This window comes from Egretta garzetta, unplaced genomic scaffold, assembly GCF_000687185.1.
Source record: "Egretta garzetta isolate BGI_Z169 unplaced genomic scaffold, ASM68718v1 scaffold326, whole genome shotgun sequence".
Classification (NCBI taxonomy): domain Eukaryota; kingdom Metazoa; phylum Chordata; class Aves; order Pelecaniformes; family Ardeidae; genus Egretta; species Egretta garzetta.
This window is the reverse complement of record NW_009260026.1, coordinates 791695-811027: the sequence shown is the minus strand read 5'-3', so window position 1 is coordinate 811027 and position 19333 is coordinate 791695. Positions and strand designations below refer to the sequence as shown.

Sequence of the window (19333 nt, the reverse complement as noted above, 5' to 3'; positions counted from 1 at the left end):
CTGTCAGCGCCCTGGGGAGAATCTGCCATGTTGCCCCTGAGGAGGCGGTGGGTAGTGCCTGCTCCCAGCCCTGGATGGGATCAGTCTGTTGGGTCTGGCCAGTAAATGTGAAAATCGGCGATTTCTAATTGTCTGTGCTCCCAGGCCTGTACTCCTGCAGGCTTCTCCCATGCTGCTCAGGAGAAAGTGAATTGCACGCCGTCCCCTTTTCTTTACTCTGTGCTGTGCCCTCCAGATCTCAAGCCCACACGGAATAGCATCAAGAAAATATCCATCTTTGCTGTTTAATATAAATCTAGTGATTTTCAGGTGCAGAGGAGTATGCTTTCCTTGACTGGCACCTTTATGTATATCAGCTTATTTACAATGAAAGGAATTAGAGCTCTGTGAATTATTGAGGGCACGTAAAAATGAGTTGCCTTGTGACATGGAAGGTCTGTTCCCCCATTCTGCAGAAACTACTTGAAGAAAATACTGCTGATTTACTTTGCCAGGATATAGCTAAGACAAATACAGGAAAGGCTGGGAGGTACCTAAATACCTGCATGATGGTGGGGCACTTAAATAATCTCCCCCCACAACAAAACCCTTCTCCCATGCCCCCCCACATACCCCCATAAAGGGATGAAGAGAATCCCCTGTGGGACTGGAAGTGGTGTCTGAACGGCTGCGAAGGGACAGCAGATGCAGAGGTCCTGCTGACCCTGGCTGATGTTGCAGCACTTAGACTGCAGTCTTTGCTCATTGCTGCAGCAGTCGCGGCTGTTTAGTGTGTGACCAGAAACCAAGGTTGTTGAGGAATACCCAGCACCAAAAATAGAGAAGACTGTCAGAGTAGGAAATAGCTTGTTTTCCTGTAGAGAGAAAGGACCAGATGGAACAACATGTGAGCTTGTTTGAAGAGGGGCTCGGGTTGATATAAGGGGATTCTGTTGGGGATTCTGCTCTCTGCTGAAGTAGTATGAGCCCTGTAGAGCCATTCTAAAGACCCACTATTATAAATTAAATTAACCCCCTTAATTATGTAGTAGTATACCAGGAGAATTATTTGCATGTGTATGTGGGGGAGGTTTTTCCACTCTCTGTAGGGAGGTGAAAATGAGCATTGTGTAACAGCTTAGGCATTTTTCAGGGTATTATGCTCTCTGCAACATAAGGATATTAAAAAGGTTTTGGTTTTGTTCATGTTGGTACATTCTTTTAGAGCACAAGGTTACTCACCCAGCAGGTAAAGTCTTCAGTCACTTAAAACCCAAACAACATACTCACATTAATCCATAACATTTTTGTGTGTTTAGTAGGGAGTCTGGTGCTGTAGTAGACAGCACAGGTACCAACATTGGGCTATTTGGTGTGCAGTATCAATAACATCCTAGGTAACCCTGTTTGTTTTGAGATCCTGTTACTGCTTCTATAGAAATAATAGAAGTTAAGTCCTGAAAGACATAATGCTATTGAATTTCTCACTGAATTTAATCTTTGTGTGGGGCCCACCTGTACCTTGTTTTCCAGATGTGCTTATACACGGAGGAAAGGCAGTAATTCCTCTCTTTAATGTTTTCCAGGTTATTCAGAAGTGATTCTCATGTCAGCAGAAAACTCAACCATCACAGTCCGTCTTGTTCGCTCTTTCGAACACCGGAACTTCAGACCTGTGGTATATCATGGAGTTAACTTGGATCAGACAGTAAAGCAGTTCATTACTTTCGTGCGGAAGGGTAAGGGGCGGTTGTTGTATTCATTCACTTCAGTCCCACGTGTTGCCATCTCTGCACAAGAAAGTGGAGGGGAGCAAATGAATGGGGATTCTGCAGCTTTGGTAGAGATGCCAGATTTGTATTTACATCCCCTGTGTACTCTTCTCCCTTGGATGAGAGGTTTGGAGTTCCATGGTCAGTGTGCCATGCGTAAATTTGGGAAGACTGCTTCCCCTGCCAAAACCCTCGTGTTTAGTCAAGAAGAGGTGAGGGCATTGCTGCATTTGGCTCAGTGCCTCAGGCTCCTTGAGTGGTGCTGTCAGGCAGCTATTTGTAAATTAACAGGAGTAAATTAATAGAATTTAGAGAGCCTTTGATCCTTAGGAACTACACCAATATGCGGAATGTGGGAATGCAAGTCTGTCTGCTATTTGTGGGAAGTGAGGATCTTGAAAAATTGTTTTTGACACTGTGAGCTCTCACTGTGCAAGTTTGCTTCCGAGTTTCTGTCTCCATCTTGAGTTTTGTGATGCAGATTTGCTCATCTATGGGTTTTATGTTTTAGAAGCTTGGTTGAAAGTGACAGTGTATCTAAACGTTAATTAATGTAGACCAGCCCACGCAGTGACTTAGCAGCTAGGGCGTTACCCTAATCTTGCAGGTGTATTTCTACACACCTAAATGGAGACATTCAAAGGGTGCAGAATAACATAATTTGATTATTTTTTTTTTTTGCATGAAGTCATCTTAAACAAGTCTCAAACTGTTATAGCTGATAACATTTGAGCAAATCCTAGGACATTGCCCTGGGCCTCACAGCTGTATTGTGTTTTCAGCAACTTACATGCTACTGGACAGTGATAGGCATGGCAAGATCTTAGGGTGCTTTTAGAAAACTATAAGCACTTTCATAACATATGGTACAGCTGATGTTACAAAGAATAAAAAAACAATGCTAAGAAACTTGCTTTTGATGTGTGCAGTATTGCAGCTTGCTGTTATTTGAGACAAAGCTAGTGTCTCAAACAAGACTTTTTGGAACCTCATTCCACAGATGGATGGATAGTACTGTTCCTGAACCAAAATGAGCCGCATTCCTTTTTTTACTGTAATCTGTTTTGAAGGAGGAGTTTGAAATAAATTGTTAAACTACTGATAAAATTATGGTTTCAGCTGCCTTGCTGCTGAGCACCCCACAAGTGGCTGGGCCTTCCAAGGCCCTGGTTAAGTCCCTGGGTGTCACTGGAAGCATTGGTACCAGGGAAGGTGTCAGTGTTCTTGCAGTTGCTTATGGGCTGTGTCCTGCATGTAGCCAAAGAGTTAATTTTTTACAGTTTGGCTTCCTTTTTGTGGCTGGTTCACATGGCTGTGTTTACTGAGCAATTCAGTTATGAATGCCAGTTGTAAGCTGTTTGTATAAGGTAGAGAGAGATGCTGTGCAAACCATTAACATGATGTTGCTGGCAGATTTCTGAAGGATCAGACTCCTGTGATCATATCCTAATTGCACTGACTCACTGTCCTTATGGGGTGTTTTGTTCAGAGGGGCTTCATGCTTAAGTGAAGTTAATCAGTTACGGAGTAACTATAGAATCTGAGCCAAAGGTTGTGTTTTAGTACTTGATGCTCAAACAAGTCTCCTGTCTTGTGGATTTATTTTGATGTAAAGGATGTCCATACAACATAAAATAGTGCAAAAAAAAATAAAAAAAGACAACTTGGTTTTAACTTGATGCTTTTATTTTCATAGATGTGCCTTCAAGAACAGGACTTCCTCCTCCTTTCAAAAATTACAAGTATGGTACGTGGTTTTTTTCTTGTTTTAATTCCTGTAAAATGCAGACATAATATTTTATGCCAGTTTCTATACAATTTAGAAGACAGCTGCTGTAGAATACTCATGTTGGTGGCAGTGCCTGCCTACATTTGCAGCTCTATCCAGCTCTTGGAGGTGGGGTTATTGCCACTGAGATCATGTCTACAGAACTTGACCATTATTTTGAAGTTCTGTATTAATCTTTGAATCAGGTTGCATACATTATTTGCTAATTGGCACTGATGGTTTTTGCTATTAATTTTTTATTATTTTTATAAGTGCTTTCTAACTTTTTACTCTAGTGAGCAGCTTGTGATCTCAAACACTTTGAAATTGTAGTTCTCTGTGCTTATGTATTTTAGTATCTATTTACTAATTGTGAAGTCAGAGAGGATGGTGAAGTAGGAGCTGAAAGCAGTAAATGGAAAATGCTTAAGACTTAAGAAAATACTTAAATAATTTACACGATATAAGAGAAGCAGAGGAACTTTGCTCAAAATAAATACGAAAGCTCTTAAATACAAGCTGACAGTGTGAAATTTATGCTGACTTTATCCTCTAATGTAAAGTTATGTGTATATTTCCTTTTTGTGAAGATTGGCATGAATGTGTGCAATTCATTTGTTTGGGACAGAATATGCTTTCAAAATAGACTAAATTACTTCCTTTCTTCGAGTTTGTTAACTCAGCTGTCAGTGACATAACTTTTCCTAAATTTGGCGATTCTGAAAATTCCCTTGGAGTTTTGCTGCCAGTGATCCTCTGTCTCCCATGTTCTTGGAGTTGACAAACTCCTTCCTCTACGGTGATTCAAAGAACTGAACGAGGAACCTACTTCATACATGTGAATGGTAATAGAGTCTATTTGGAAAAAGCCAAGCATTTCATTCTGTCTTCTTGCTGATAGTGAAAAAGAGACCTGGACAAGATGGAGAGGTGGGCCTGTGTGAACCTCATGAGGTTCAACCAAGGTCAAGTGCAAGGTCCTGCACCTGGGTTGGGACGACCCCCAGTATCAGTACAGGCTGGGGGATGAAAGGATTGAGAGTAGCCCTGCCAAGAGGGACTTGGCGGTGCTGGTGGATGAAAAGCTGGACATGAGCCGGCAATGTGCGCTGGCAGCCCAGAAGGCCAACCGTACCCTGGGCTGCATCGGGAGAAGCGTGGCCAGCAGGTCGAGGGAGGGGATTCTGCCCCTCTACTCTGCTCTGGTGAGACCTCACCTAGAGTACTGTGTCCAGCTCTGGAGCCCTCAGCACAAGAAGGACATGGAAGTGTTGGAGCGGGTCCAGAGGAGGGCCACAAAAATGATCCGAGGGCTGGAGCACCTCTCCTATGAGGACAGGCTGAGAGAGTTGGGCTTGTTCAGCCTGGAGAAGAGAAGGCTGCGGGGAGACCTTATTGCTACTTTTCAGTACTTAAAGGGAGCCTATAGGAAAGACGGGAAATCTTTTTAGTAGGGCCAGCTGTGACAGGACAAGGGGTGATGGTTTTAAACTAAACCAGGGTAGGTTTAGACTAGATGTAAGGAAGAAATTTTTTACAATGAGAGTGGTGAAACACTGGAACAGGTTGCCCAGAGAGGTAGTGGAGGCCCCATCCCTGGAAACACTCAAGGCCAGGTTGGACGGGGCTCTGAGCAACCTGATCTGGTTAGCAGTTTCCCTGCTCACTGCAGGGGGGTTGGGCTAGATGAGCTCTAGGGGTCCCTTCCAACCCAACACATTCTATGATTCTATGAAACAGTGCAAAATGAAAGCAGAAAAAGTTAAGGATTAAGATTTATAATATGTCAGTGGCAAGGACTTGAAAGTTACTATTATTTTTTATATATTACTTAAGGTCTTAAAATTTATGTAACTGAGTTTGAATTTGGAGGTGCCCTTCTTCCCTCTATCTGTGGCTTTGGCTAGATGAGGGTTCCTATGGAGGACTGCAGCTATCAGTTGTATTCCTGGTGCTGCCTGTCCCTGCTGCTAGTTCTTTCATCACTTAGAGCTTCATTGTAGTTTTTCCCAAGGCATATGTTGTGGCTGAGCACCTGACTGTGCTGCGTAGGACTGAGCATAATGTGGGTGGAAAACACTGTGGAACTTTAAAACCTGTTACACCAGTTAAGTGAGCACCTACTTTTAGTGGGATGGTGCTAACTGCCTGGAAATTTTCACACAGAAAAATTGAAGCCAAGTTCCTCACCTTCCCCTCAGGCTGTGAATCATCCAGATTAATGTTTTTGGCATCTCTTGTGTGCTCTGCTGTCTTTCTTGTGTTTCAGTGATGAAAGGGCAGTGAGACTTGAGCATGAATAGTGCTAGTGAGAATCAGATTTTTCCTTCTGCTTTGTTTGGCAGTGCCAGGAATCTCATGGCACTCAAATGCCTGGACCTGGCTGGCTCTCACTCTGTGCCTGTTTTGGCTTCCTTCTCTCCAGAATTCAGCACCACTTTGTTCTCTCAACATCATGTATAATGCCATCCCATTTTTCCTCTTGGCTGGGTGCTCTAACTCACATCTCAAAGCTTATGACTTTCATTTTCTCTTCATTTCTGACTTTGTACACATCATTCCTGTCCTTGGTCTAGAACTCCTCATAGTCAATCTTCTCATTTCCCTGCCCTGTCATTGCCATCTTTTCACTGATGATGGCAGCCTGGGTGCCAATTTGTCTCATAAGCTGCTTCTCAATTTATTTTTTTTCTATGAATGTGGAGCAATATGGTAGATATTTCACAGAATCAGACTTAGAAAGTGATTTCTTATCTGTTGTCATGGAAGATCTATTACCAGAAAAGGAAAGGTAAAATCTGGTAATATGATGGAGTGGGACTAAATTGGGATGAAATAGCAAAGGCAATTGAGAGGACATAAAGCTTTTTAGCTAGGATGTGAAGAGACTGTAGTTTCATTTCTGTAACAGAGTCAGGGAAGCTATTTAATAGCTCAGATAAAAACACGGTAAACTACTGGATGCCAGTGGTGGAGCTGTGAAGAAGTAAAACTGAGAGAATAGTTCATAGAATGACTGGGAAAAGACTAGAGAAAAGGGGATGTGACAAAGTAGATGGAGAAACTTAAAACTAACAGGCAGAGGCTGGATTGTATTTGCTGTGGTAGAAAGTTTTTGTGATTGCAGTATATTTTTGCTGTGTTTGCTTGCTCTTTTTGCAATGCTTCTATGTAAGATGGATCCAGGGACCGCAATTTAATATGTGTGCGATTAGTACAGCATGCTAAGACTGCCTTTTCAGTGACCTCTGCAGTGGGAATAAGGAGTAGTTTTGACCTTCTGTAATGTTGCAAATAAAATGTTCAAAATGGGCCAGAGTGATATGGAAGGAAACTTCTGAAAGGGAATGTGATCTCTGTTATTCTGAACATTGAATACTTGCTCTTGGTAGCTTGAAAAGTCATTTTAGCCTATATTTAACTTTATTGCATCCTTCTCTTACCAGACTATTTCAACACGTAGTGTTCAGTTAATGCACAAAACCAAACTAGGACAGAAAATGATCAGGCAAAGAGAACTGTTTTTTGCTTCTTTGCTGGGAAGGGATTGATGTGTTATTCTGAATTTGTTCAAACACAGAGGCTTTGAGTTTCTTGGGGTTTTTAGTGCAGTATGGGCATCTTCTGACTTCCATTCCCTCTGGATCTTTGCACTCATCTGGTTACTTTAGTGACCACATTATTTTTCCCAGTTTTTTCCTTCTGTTAATGAAGTCCTGCCCACATTGCCGGAGGAAAGCAATATTTCTTTTTTTGTATAGCATAATTTCTAAAAGGGGTACAACTGTGCAAACGTATCAGAGATAAATATTACTGAAGAGGGCATAGCATTAAAAAGAGGAGAGGCGCTGTATGTGTTCGTGGAAAATGGACTTGCCTAACAAAATTTCTACATGAGTGCTTACTTCATGAGAAGGAAAATTTCAAGGAATAATCTGAAGCGGTCAGGTTACTGTGTCTTAATCACTTGCTGCCCATCAACTTAACTGTAGTAGCTGACAGTGCATAAATGCTGTTCGTCCTACCCCAGTTAGATGTATACAACCTGTTAGGGTAAAACACCCTAACTGGCATTTAAATTGATGTGTTTTGACTGGCAATTGGGATGATCATTAGTTAGTTATTGTAATTCAGCCAGCAGACAGAAGCCCAGTAGGATGTGGTACCTTAATGTTGGATTGACTGGTTTAAGACTGTGGCTGCAGGACTGGGAAATTAAGATCTTTTCTCCTCTTTTAGAGTGAATACACCAGATTGTTGTTAATAACAGATTTTGAACCTTACCCCTTTGTTTGTGTCTCCTTCCCCAAGTACAGCTTTCAGTGTTACCTGCCTATTAAGCCTTATTTTAGGAAAACATTCTATTTTCTTTCAGATACAATGAAGATTATTCACCAAGCACACAAATCTAAGGTATGATTATTAGCTGTATTCTTCCCCTTTTTCATGCTTTAATGCAGGCAGATCTCTGCACTGTCTAACAATACCGGGGCAGAGACAGTAAATTCTTATTGTTACCTTTGTATTCTGGTTCTCTGATTTGTAGACTGGTGAACTTGTAGTGAGTTTGGAGGATGATGACAAACTGATTTTGAAAGAAGACAGTACGCTGAAAGCAGCTGGAGTAGGTAGGAGTACATTTGTATTGACTTGAAGGTGCTGTTCATTGTGGTTGTCATTAAACTGATAACTGGCTGATTATGTTTGGATAGCCTGCTGAAAAGTAAATGCTATTCCTGATGCTCTTTACGCTACTTGATAATTATTCAGGGAAGAAGGGGGGATAATGTACATTCAAATCATTGGACTGAGGGCAGCAGGTATCTGCACTCCAAATGTTCAGAATGCAAATTGTGATTTTTAGAGGGTATGCTTATAATTCTGCTGAGAGTAATTTTAAATGATTGACAGATAGGTTATTAGTACCGTGTCTGCTTAGTCTTATCAGTAACATTTAAACTGATGTTTTGGTTAGAAATGTAAGTAGTGGAACCAGCATGGAATAATGAAATAAGATTAGATTTGTTTAATGTGCAGCATACAGTGCTTGATAGCCAGATTGCTCAGGAAAGCTCAAGCAGTATCATTTAGAGAATGTGCTGAACATAGCAAAGAGTTGAAACTTGACCTGATTTCTCACATTTTGACAGGGGACTACATATAGGGCATGTCTTTTGGTAATAATGTAAAGAACTGTCTGTCATGATAAAATTGATGGTCCCTGGATGTCCTTTGGGCTTCTCATAAATGTGGCTGAATGACTTTGTGGCAGCGGGGTACTTAAGGGATGTAGTTGCATTCCACCTTGATATGGACATTCGCTCATTTGAATCTGATTTGCCTAGCTGGAACGCATAACTGCCTACGCTCTCAGTGCAGAGGTGTCGCAGAGGAAGCTCCCTCCTGTTCCTGACGCCCTCTGATTGCTCCCCAGCTAGCGAATGGGATTTCTTTCACATAGGTTTCTTGGCTCTTTTGTTTCCTGCCATTTACTTTCTGGTTTTAAGCGACTTGGGATATCTATTCAATGTTTTTCTATGGGGTGAGCTGCAAGTGGCCTCAGTATACCTTTCCTAGAGGTCTTTGGGTGTTACTGTAATATGAAAGATGGTTATGCTCTGGCTATTTGTACTAAACCAGGGCTTTTTATCTGGAGAAAAAAAAAAGGTTCCTCAGGAAGAAGGATTACTGGCACTCAAGTCTTATAGATTTGTAATTTAGTTTGCAGAGATTCATTTAAGCATGATTATTATCTGCCTAAGGCATAAGAGGCAATGCAGTTCAAGAGAGGGACTGATGATGGTGCAAAATGTTGAATTAGAAACAACATTGTCCAGAGCTGCCTTCTTTCAAAAAAGTATTGATAAATATTTGTATATATTATCCATCTTTGAAACCAGGTTTGTAGCTACAGCAGTGAAATAGTTGGATGTGATTTTGAAAAAGGTGTCAAAACATCAGAGTAATTGTTACAGTGAAAGGAAATCAGAATAGACCAGCCTGTCCTGTGTCTTTGTACAAAGCAAGGGGTGGCTTTCTCAGGGCAGAAAACAATTTAAAGCTGCTGCTTTTTTTTTTTTTCAGAATAACTAACAGCAGTTAGTATGTCATGGGTGTTTGTGATAGAAAAGAAAAACTTGCTTTGTAAAATGCAGCGTGCTGTTACACCATTTTGAATTTTGATATGTTCCAGTGTATCTTGATATGAAAATTAGGTAAGTTAAGAGTGGGGTTGTTGTAGTAAAATCTTGAAGAAGTCCTCCTTCTTCAGCAAGAAGTGGAAAAGAGTAAATGAAGGAAGTGAAGTATGATAGCATGTACCACCAGTCCTCATTTTGTACAGTTTAATGTAAATCAGTAAGAAGATTTGAAATCTCCTATTGACATATTACATTTTTCCAGTATCTATTCTGGACAAGATTTACTAGAATGGAACAGAAAATTGCTGTTAGAAAATCTGGGAAATTCAGTGACATGCTAAGCTGCAACTGCTTGCCCTTGGCACTTTATGGGGTTGGGCTAGAGAGTTATAAATTATGAGGACATTAGATAAGTATCCTCAGGAAAGCCTCTGTGGTAGTGATTATTATTACAGCTATTATCTGGTCAGCAAAGTTAATGCTTGGGTTTTTTTAGGAGCAGGCTGTATGTTAATACAGTGTTCAGTATTCATTGCAAACAGTCTTGCCTGTTTTCTAGTTGAGATTCTAAAACCCCTTCTGCTCTTCTTTTTTTTCTTTTTTACAAGACAGGCAGACTTCATTAACTTCAGGTTTAATTTAAAAAACGAATGTGGAACTTATTGGCTCAGCACCTTAAAGAATTCCATGTTTAATAATTGTGAAGGCTTTCCATCAGATTTGTCTCTGTTCTGAATTAGTAATGTTGCTGACTTATTGTTTTAGAAGAGGAAGTCCTTGACCTACTGGGTTGAAAGAATTGTGACTGCTCTGAACCTTTGTGGGTCCTTTAGCTCTGCCATATCCCCTGTGAATAATTAGAGGTATTTGAAGGTATTGCTGGAGAAGCCAATTTGTGTCTTTCACTTTGCATATTGTTGAAGCCTCATGAATAAATCATCAGCGGGGCAAAAAATTAACTTCTTCAGACACATTTTGATGGGTCATGAGGGAGAATGTAAAGTGATCTGTAAAATATTCTACTGATCCTCTAAGTATTAAGTTATTATACCTACAGGCTAATTTAATGGAAAAAATAGTTTCTTTTTCCCTTTCCAAACAGAAAAATGCACAAAAAAAGAGAAAAACATGCTTCATTATTTTTTCTAGCATTTGAAGGAGTTAGAAATGCAATCACTTAATTTGCCGAATGCTTATACAAACAATTCTGAAGGCTGTGTTGAACAAATCTTGAGGGGTCTTGTGTACATATTTACTTCTATATATTCAGGTTCTCGTGGGTTTTTTGGTTGGTTTTTTTTGTTTGTTTGCTTTTTTTTAAGGTTAAACAACATCTTTAATACTGGAATCTGTTTTTGCAAAAACATGGGGGGAGGGAAGTGTGTGTGGATTTATAATTGCCTTTGACCAAAAAGTTGCCAATTGTTTTTTAAGATTCTAAATAGCTAGCTGTTGGGTCATTCATTTACTGGTGTGCTAAATATTTAATTTTTTATTTGTTCTAGCAAATGAGACTGAATTAGCATTCTTCTGTGAGGAAGATTACAGAAACTACAAAGCTAATCCTGTTTCGGCCTGGTGAAGATCCCAAGAGATTGTTTTGTTTTCCCATACCTGTTGTAAATTTTCCTTATTCTGCTTAATGAGATTTTTCTTAAAGATCAATAAATCCTAGAGGATTGCTTTGCAAACAGTGCAATTCCCTTCCTATAGAAATTAATTTCTGTCAATATGCTAAGACTGAGAGAAGGAAAACTGGGGGACATAAATGACGTTTTTTCTTTCTTGCATTTCTTTTTCCTCTGCTTGCCTCTTACCATGCAGGCACTGCAATCTCTGACCTGTGACACACGTTGTTGGTGTGATCCTATAGCAGTCATTAGCTACATACGGAGATTATACAATGCAAGGTCTCATCACAGTACTAACTTTTAATGAAAACGGAAACGTTTCACATCCAAATCATCGGGTATTTTAGAGAGCTTGAGAAGAGAATCTCTCTGTTTCAAGTCATAGCTTTACTTCTCTCATTTTGTATCTGGTCTCTTTTGTTTAAATGGTACAGACTGGCAAGTGTTTCATGCTCTTCACTGGTGAATGCTTTCCTTTATACTCTCTTCCAGCCCTCTTTAGCATGCTGAAAGGGAAAAACGACTGTTGGGAGGCTTTTGTGTTCAAGGACCAGCTTGCCTATTTCTAGCTTTACTTCATGGAGACACCTTCATGTACAAGGTAGCAACCTGAGTTCTGCCAGGACATCAGTGTGCATAAGTAGGAATTGGGCATTTTTCCAAATGGAGTGAAGCTCGTGATTTCAGTTTTAAGAATAAAACCTGGATGATTGAATTTTATGAGGAGAGGCCCAGTCTGCAAGCCACATGTCTTCAAGACTGGAATTGATTGTTTCCTGGTTTCCAAGAGCCAAATACTCTGTTGTGGTATGTTAGTTCTCGGTAATTCCATGCTTTCCTACTACATTAACCATATCAAGCATAAGAAAAAATAATCCTCCATCCAATAAAGTACCTTTAGATAGACACTGCTTATGAAACTGTTCTTTAGGGGGTACCAAGATGGGACACTGTGCCTTTAAGCCTCTCTTCACTAAAATAGAAGTGATGCTGGCTCTCTGCCTTAGCAGGCTTTTTGGGCATAGGCTCTGCTAAATCAAATGAGACCTCATGTGCAATTGCTTTAGACCCACACATCTTCCCTCAGCTCTGGGTGAGAGCCGACAACACTATTTCCACGAGAGACTTTCCAGAGAAGGAAGCTTACCATTTCCTAGAGCTTTGATAATTTTTTTTTTATATTGACATGTGATAGTGAAAGCAGATGTGTGATTTCCAAAGTATCTAAATAAAAGTTCTCTTTACTTTAGATGTAGGGCCAAAGAAACGTCTGTGTATTGTTCCCACCTCATTTTCTTCATCCTTCCTGACAACTCTTTGGTTTAGGCTGGTTTCGGTAGCTGGTGTTACTCACCAACAGCTTTGCTTCAAACAGAGTTTTATTCTCTTGTGAAAGTAGTCTACCACTTTGTCATCTGCGATTAAAGGGGTGGTTGTATCTTTATCTTGTAAGGAGGAGTCCCGTATCACTGAAGACACCTCTGTTCTCTTGGGATTTAGATGCTGTTATGCATGTTCTGATGAATTAGTGAGGAGAAGTTACACTTGCCTCCTCTTTTTGTCCAGGCTGCCTTTCTGTTGCTGGTGCCCAAACATGGGCCCGTGTCTCAGCTACCTTCTTACACAGTCTGTTGAGTTTGTCAGATTAATCTGGCTAATACTAGTTTGTACCTGTCTTCACAGACAGTTTAAGCTAATGCGTTGCAGTCCAGAGCACACCAGCTTTGTTCAGCCAAATTTACAATAATGAAGGTAACTTTGTAAGAAGAAGATGGCATACTGGAGAGATCAATGCCTCAGAGTGGCCTACCAAGGCATCTAGATGACTTCCATCAGCACACTCAAGCTTTCAGACTGAGCAAACGCTGTCATTCTCTTCCTCCTGTTCTGGGGATTTGAATTTGGCCTCTAGTACTTTTAGACAGATTTGAATTATTTTTGTGATCTCTTTTCTCTAAGGCATTTCTGTTTGAAAGAGTCACCAAATTTTAACAATTGTCCTTTCTAGGCTAGTGCAGTTACAAACATTCAGTGCCACACAGTGAAAGAGCAATTCTACAGCATCAAGAAGAAAACGGTAAATGTTTTAATGCAAATAGTCAAGAATGATGTGTCTGGCACTCCAGATTAGCTTCTCTTTCCAAGGGAAGAGTTAAACTACTGCTTTGTGAGCTCTGTCAGCTCTGGCAACAGGACTTCATTGGCTTCTTTCTGCAGCAGCACAGTAGAGCCTTTTGTAATGCTCTCAATGACCACACTTGAAAACTGGATTCTTTCTGAAGTGTTTTTCTGCTGTGTTTTTTTTCATTGGATCTTTAATAATGGTTCTTTCAGATAAACCCCACAAAGCCATAGATAATAACTGAGAACTTGTTAAGATAGATGCTGGTCCAACATTTTTCAGTGGGATATGGTTTAGCCTTGTATCAAAGTAGGCTTGATTCCAGGGTCATTGCGTACTGAATGAAATCTGTGAACACTGGCTAATAAGTTGCTAAAGACTGAGTTGTCTTTGCCCATGTTGTTACGAAATCTTCTTTCTATTGAAGGAAACCACTGACAGAGTTGGCCCCATGGTTCGTTAGCCTGGCAGAGGTCGTGAACTGCATTGGTTTACAATTACTGTTAGTCAAAGGTGGCTTCTCTATAATGTGTAGTAGGGTAAACCATACAGCTTTGTTAGTGTTCTTAGACACCGTGGGGTTAATGGGGATTCATCTTTCAGTAGGATGTCCTTGGAGCCTTTCACTAGCCTTTTTGGTTTTTTTAAAAAAGGAACAGCATCCAGAGTGGATGCTGAAATAAGATGCAGCTTTTCCCAGGTTAGTGGCCTGTAGCAGGGAAAGGCAGTCCAACTGGAAGCTGGGGGCAGTTTTGGGCTTGGGTGTTTTCTGGAGAAAGAAAATAACCTCAGAGAGACTGGAGGTGTGGAAGAATAGCTACTAAAGCAGAAGAGAGGAAGTTAGGAAGGGAATTACCACAGAGGAAGAAGAGGTAACTGAACAATCACACAAAATCTTGACTATACAACACTCTTGGCACAGAAATACTGGAGTAGTGCTGCTTTTTATACCACTAAAGGTATGAAAATGGCGCATTTTAATTTGGAATTGAACTCATAAACTGCTGCAATAGGCATCTTGTTTTTTCTGGCTCTGTCATGTTATATTTTCTGCATGTGGCAGTTTTTGTGTATTTTTCTGTCCAGAGGTAGTTATGTTGCCCCTTGAAGAAGCAAGAGCTAAGAAAACTGCTGACATTGATAACTGAGTTAAATGTTGACAGTTACCAGTGGCATAAAGGAGTCCTCAAAGATCTGATAAGTACCACTGGTAAAGTTGGGGAACTGTTTTATCAGATGTAAACATTCTGTCTGAGAGGTCATCCAGAGATAAGTTGTAAGCTGTGGTGTGAGCATTTGTCACATGCCCTGACAGACCATTTACTTAAAAAAAGAGCTTGCAAGTAACAGTCCAAGAGTTACCACAGCCATGACAGTACAACCATGTCCTGTCCCTGCAAGCTAATAGCCACAGAAATCCTGAGTGTCCAGAGATCAAGAGTGAGGAAACAGAACATGTGATTCTCATTCTTGGTCTCATATGACTGATGGGATCTTGGCTTCAGAGGAACTTCAGCCGGCTGGAGGCATTACAAATGCTTAAGGCAAGGGCACACTTTTGCTTATTGAACAGTTTGGACGGAGCTCAGTCTTGCTGGTTGGCACCTGATCCTCCTTCTCTGACTTCCTTTTCAAAGTGCTACTTGGCACAGATTCACAAATGATTAATGAATCAAGCAGTGGTGCCCAGAAGACAATTTTACTACTTTTCATATTATCAGGACGGTGACTTTTTCCTACTGCCTGCTTTCCTATTGAGTTAGAGAAACAGACACACCCTTGTGTACTTTCCCTGCCGCTTCCCTTCGCTTCTTGCCGCCACCTCTGCTGATTTGCAGTGCTTTAATGGTTAGGTTTACACCTCATCTGATATGCAACAGCAGCATTTCCTGTGGCAATAAATGTACTTTTTTTTTTTTTTGTATTCATGAAGAAATATGTTTTGAAATATAGAGGAAACCTTTTCTACGCTGTTGCTAACGGTGCACAACAAAGGAATCTTTGTTGCTCTACAGGAGGACTTGCATAGGACAGCACTGTCCACTAGTCAATGGAAACAAAAATGGTTTTATTATAATGCTTTGTATCTTGGAAGGGAATGGGAGAAGTCACATCAGGAATGCAAAAAAAATGCAGTGAAAAGCCAAGACCTATTGCCATAAATTGTCTGCAGAGAAAGCCACCAGATGTCAGCACAGCCTGTTCTTTCATTCTCCAGAACCCCTGTAAGCCAAGAAATATGTAATGTTTATGAAAAGTGCTTATCAGTGAATTGGTTTAGCCTGCAAAGTCTGTACTAGGGTTCTGGTGATGAAAGCTGAATCCTTCCTTGCAGAAAGTATTTCTTTTTATATTAAAATCAAAAAGCGGCAAATTGAACTGGTATCAGTGCTTAAATTCCTCTTGTTAGAGAGCACCCTTTGCGGAGCCAGTTCCAGCATATCTAAATCTTTGCATGCTGTGAGGAGGCATTTGCAGAACATTCATTTGAAGAATTGTCTGGAAAAGATCAGTGTTAATTTGCCGAGGTTTTGTAAAGTAGACTTTAAGGAAAAGTAGACACAAGGAAAACCACCCAGAACAGACACACATGCAAAGCAGAGCAAAACATCTTCAGCAACACAGCTTAAACGCACAACAAATGTATCCTCCATGCTTCTGACCCTAAGCTCCTACTATTTCTTCCTTGTAGCGCAAGGGCTGAGGAGAACCTGGCACTGTGTCCTCTGGGCCACGCTTTCTGAGCTGTGATGAGCTGAGATGGGATATGAGTTTCAGAGCCCAAACCCAAGCACTGTGCACAGCTTTACGCTGTCAGTGAATGAAGTGTGCATAGGTGCTGCCTGGTTAAAAGGGTAAATTTGAGTTGTTGCACAGGAGCAAGGTGTGACGGAGCTTTCTGCTGAGATGCCTTTCACTTTCTTGCAGCAGCTTACAGATGTCGGGGAGCCTATCAAAGAGAGGGAAGTTAAGTGGCAGGTAGAGCCTGGGTGACCTAAATTCTTCCTTCCTTCTGTTTTGGCCTGCTTCTTTAGTTCCTTTCTTTTAGCCTTGTGGCACTGGTGTCATGCTAGGGGTTTACCACAGCTTGCTGTGTGTGAGAACTGCTTATTGATTCCAAATGCACCATAACCTTCAGCAACCATGCACAATTCAGCGGTGATGCGTGGGAGATAGCAGCTGTGCAGTCCTGCGCTGTCTGCGGAGGAAGACTACTGTGTGCATGGGTGCATGCAGCACGGTGGTGCAGGTTGTTTGGGCGGTGTTAGTCTTGCTTCTCTTCTTTCTGCACAGCACCCAGTTCTGCTTTGCTGGGGACCAGGACCTTGTCTTGAAGCATGGCATGCCTGGCAGATAGCTGGGAGCCGAGATGGGTGTTTGGGCTGGTGGTGCAGTGTGGGAGAGGATGGGACGTAGAGCTTTTCTTAAGTGAACAGAGGTTTTTAAAATGGAAGGTGTGGCGTTGATCTGTTTTTCACACTACTTAGAGGTCACACCTTTGGGTCTCTGTATGTATTCGTGTCCATCCAACTGGAGGACATCTGTTTGTTTTAGGGTCAAAGTAGCAATCCAGAAATGAAGCCTCATATCCTAGCAGGTAAGTATCATGGCTGTTACTTCACACTACTCCCCTGCTCCATCCCTCCCAAGTCAAATAATCCTGGTTTTGCAGAAAACAGACTTGAATCTTGCACAGTAACTTTGTTTTCTAGAGCGCTGAAGGAGACAGCTACTTAAACGCAGACATCTGTAGGCAGCTCTTTAAGCCAGCAGGCTGGCACCAGGCGGCAGCAGCTGAAGCTAGCTAATTGCAGATCAGATATGGGAAACAGATAACAAGAGTAACTAACCAGCTGAACAGCAGCTGTAGTGCATCCTCCACTGCTGAGGTTTCTAAATCTAAAGCAGATTATCTTTCTAGGATGACTGCTGTAATACCACTTTAAGACTTCAAAAGATTCCTGTAATACTATGGCTTGTAATACGTGATCCTCCCGACTGGCCGCACACAACAGTTATTTTTATTCTGTGATTATAAAAGTCCTGCGCACGCTCTGCTAACAAGAACTGTTCCTAATCATAGATGGTGTCCTCCTGCTGTGTATTGCATGCTCAACTTTAAAATAAGCCTGGTTCTGACTTGTACTAAAAAGCCTCGTGCAGCAATTCTGCTAAAACTGATGCTGCTTATTAAGGCACAATAAACAGATAAAAGAAAACTGTCCTAGTGTAACAAATCTCGTTCCTCAAACCTGAGGCACAGTCTGCAGATCCCACTAGCTCTGTTCATGAAATTTGGAGCTCAAGGATAACACCAGACTTTTGTTGCTGATTGTAGCAGGTCACACAGCCGCGCTGGCCATCTTGGGGACTGGAGGAAATATATTGCATGGAGGTTCTGAAGCAAGTGCATCCCCTAAAGATTTAACTCTAGTTTGATATATCACTTTGTAAGGAAATCCCTGAAGAGCAAGAAACCAATTGCAGTGTTAAAAGCCTTGTATTATAAAACAGGAGGAGTGAGAGAACTGTACCTGCAGAGGTTAATCTTCAGCGCAGGCATTTAAATGAACTCATTAAAATCAACTTACAAATTAGCTCATTAAAATGCAGTGCTGCAGATCCAGAAGTTGGTTGATCTGGTATGCCACTTCTATGAAGAAGTGACTTAAGAAAGGGAGAACAAATTGATAGTATTAAAACTCCCTTTTTCTTTCCAGTCCAATAACCCCCCATCTGGAACTGCCTCTTCCCTGAACTCTGTATCAACAGCACTTTTTGTTTAGTGAATTAAGCTTGCTTGATCCTCTGCTACAAGTGCCGTGTAATATCACTAGCCTCTTGTAATGAAACGTGTCTGTACGCACTTGTGCCCTCCCACAGGCAGAGGAACTCCGTAATTGAGGCCCTGGCACCATGGGCCACAGCAATGATTATTTTCACTTATTACCATGGTAACGAGACTTTACCCACTGCTGGCTGTAGTGGGTTTTACTTCTTAGTGGTTACATTCTAGATAATCACACTACTCTGCTAGTGCCATTAGAGTAATGGTGGTGTTTAGGGGGAGGAGAGAAAAAAAGACTCAAATGCGTTCTGTTATATAGACCTGTTCAGAATATCTTTTATATAACTACAGATGCCAGTGATTAAAACTGGCCTTACTCTTACAGCTTCTCGGTTGGTTCTTACATATCCCAGAGGCACATAGGAGGCAATACAGAAAATAAAAATATAAAGAGTTTACATTCCAGCTATATATTCTGCAATAATAGCATATGTGTGTACATATATACAGAGAGCGAGAGAAACTCCAAGTACAAAACCAGTTTGTTGGTAAATTTTAAGCTAACCTCACTAAACCCCCTATCCACATCAAAAAATTCACAGGGAAAAGATAATTCAAAAATTCCTCAAACTACTTTTCAGCATTCCAGAATCAGAAGAAATTACTCCAACTGTTGTGTCAAGGGCTTCAAGGACCAGACGCCTACAGAGGGCACCGTTTGAAATGCTGCTCTGCCTTTATCGGAGTTGGTTTCAGCTTTTAAAAGGGTTGGTGGGTGGCTGGCTGGACAGTATGTTGGCACAGGCAGTACCTGGAGACACTTGACGAGCCTTTTTTTAGATGCTGTGGAGCTGCAGGGATTTTGAGCTGCCTCGCCTGTCCATCTGGGCTCCTGTCCATCTGAAAAGCACCGTGCTGACTCAGTAAGGGAGCCAGCTCCTCAGATAGGTCCGGGTGCCTGACTCTGCTTCTGCTCATGAAAACGGTCCCTTTGCCATTGACGGGAAAGGGCATGTGGGCGTGAAAGGCAAGCAAAGCGAAGGTGCCAACCTTACTTCTGCTGGGCAGCCAAGTGAGCCTTTACCTTTGCAGTAACTCACAACAAACCCACACCTTTTCCCTTAAAGACAAA

General features: G+C 41.3%; 1 protein-coding gene across 2 annotated transcripts; it reads left to right on the top strand.

Moving 5' to 3' along the window:
• Positions 1-19266, top strand: CUNH2orf76 (chromosome unknown C2orf76 homolog). 2 transcript variants are annotated; one of them, XM_009640849.2, is made up of 6 exons: positions 1-47; positions 1566-1718; positions 3448-3498; positions 7895-7932; positions 8066-8147; positions 11165-19266. In XM_009640849.2, the coding sequence occupies exons 2-6, from the start codon at positions 1586-1588 to the stop codon at positions 11239-11241; spliced, it is 381 nt and encodes a 126-aa protein (XP_009639144.1). In that variant the 5' UTR covers positions 1-47; positions 1566-1585; the 3' UTR covers positions 11242-19266. The 2 variants fall into 2 exon arrangements, with proteins under 2 accessions (XP_009639144.1, XP_035752241.1); XM_035896348.1 differs by lacking the exon at positions 11165-19266 and adding an exon at positions 9604-11154.
• Positions 19267-19333: the final 67 nt, after the last annotated feature.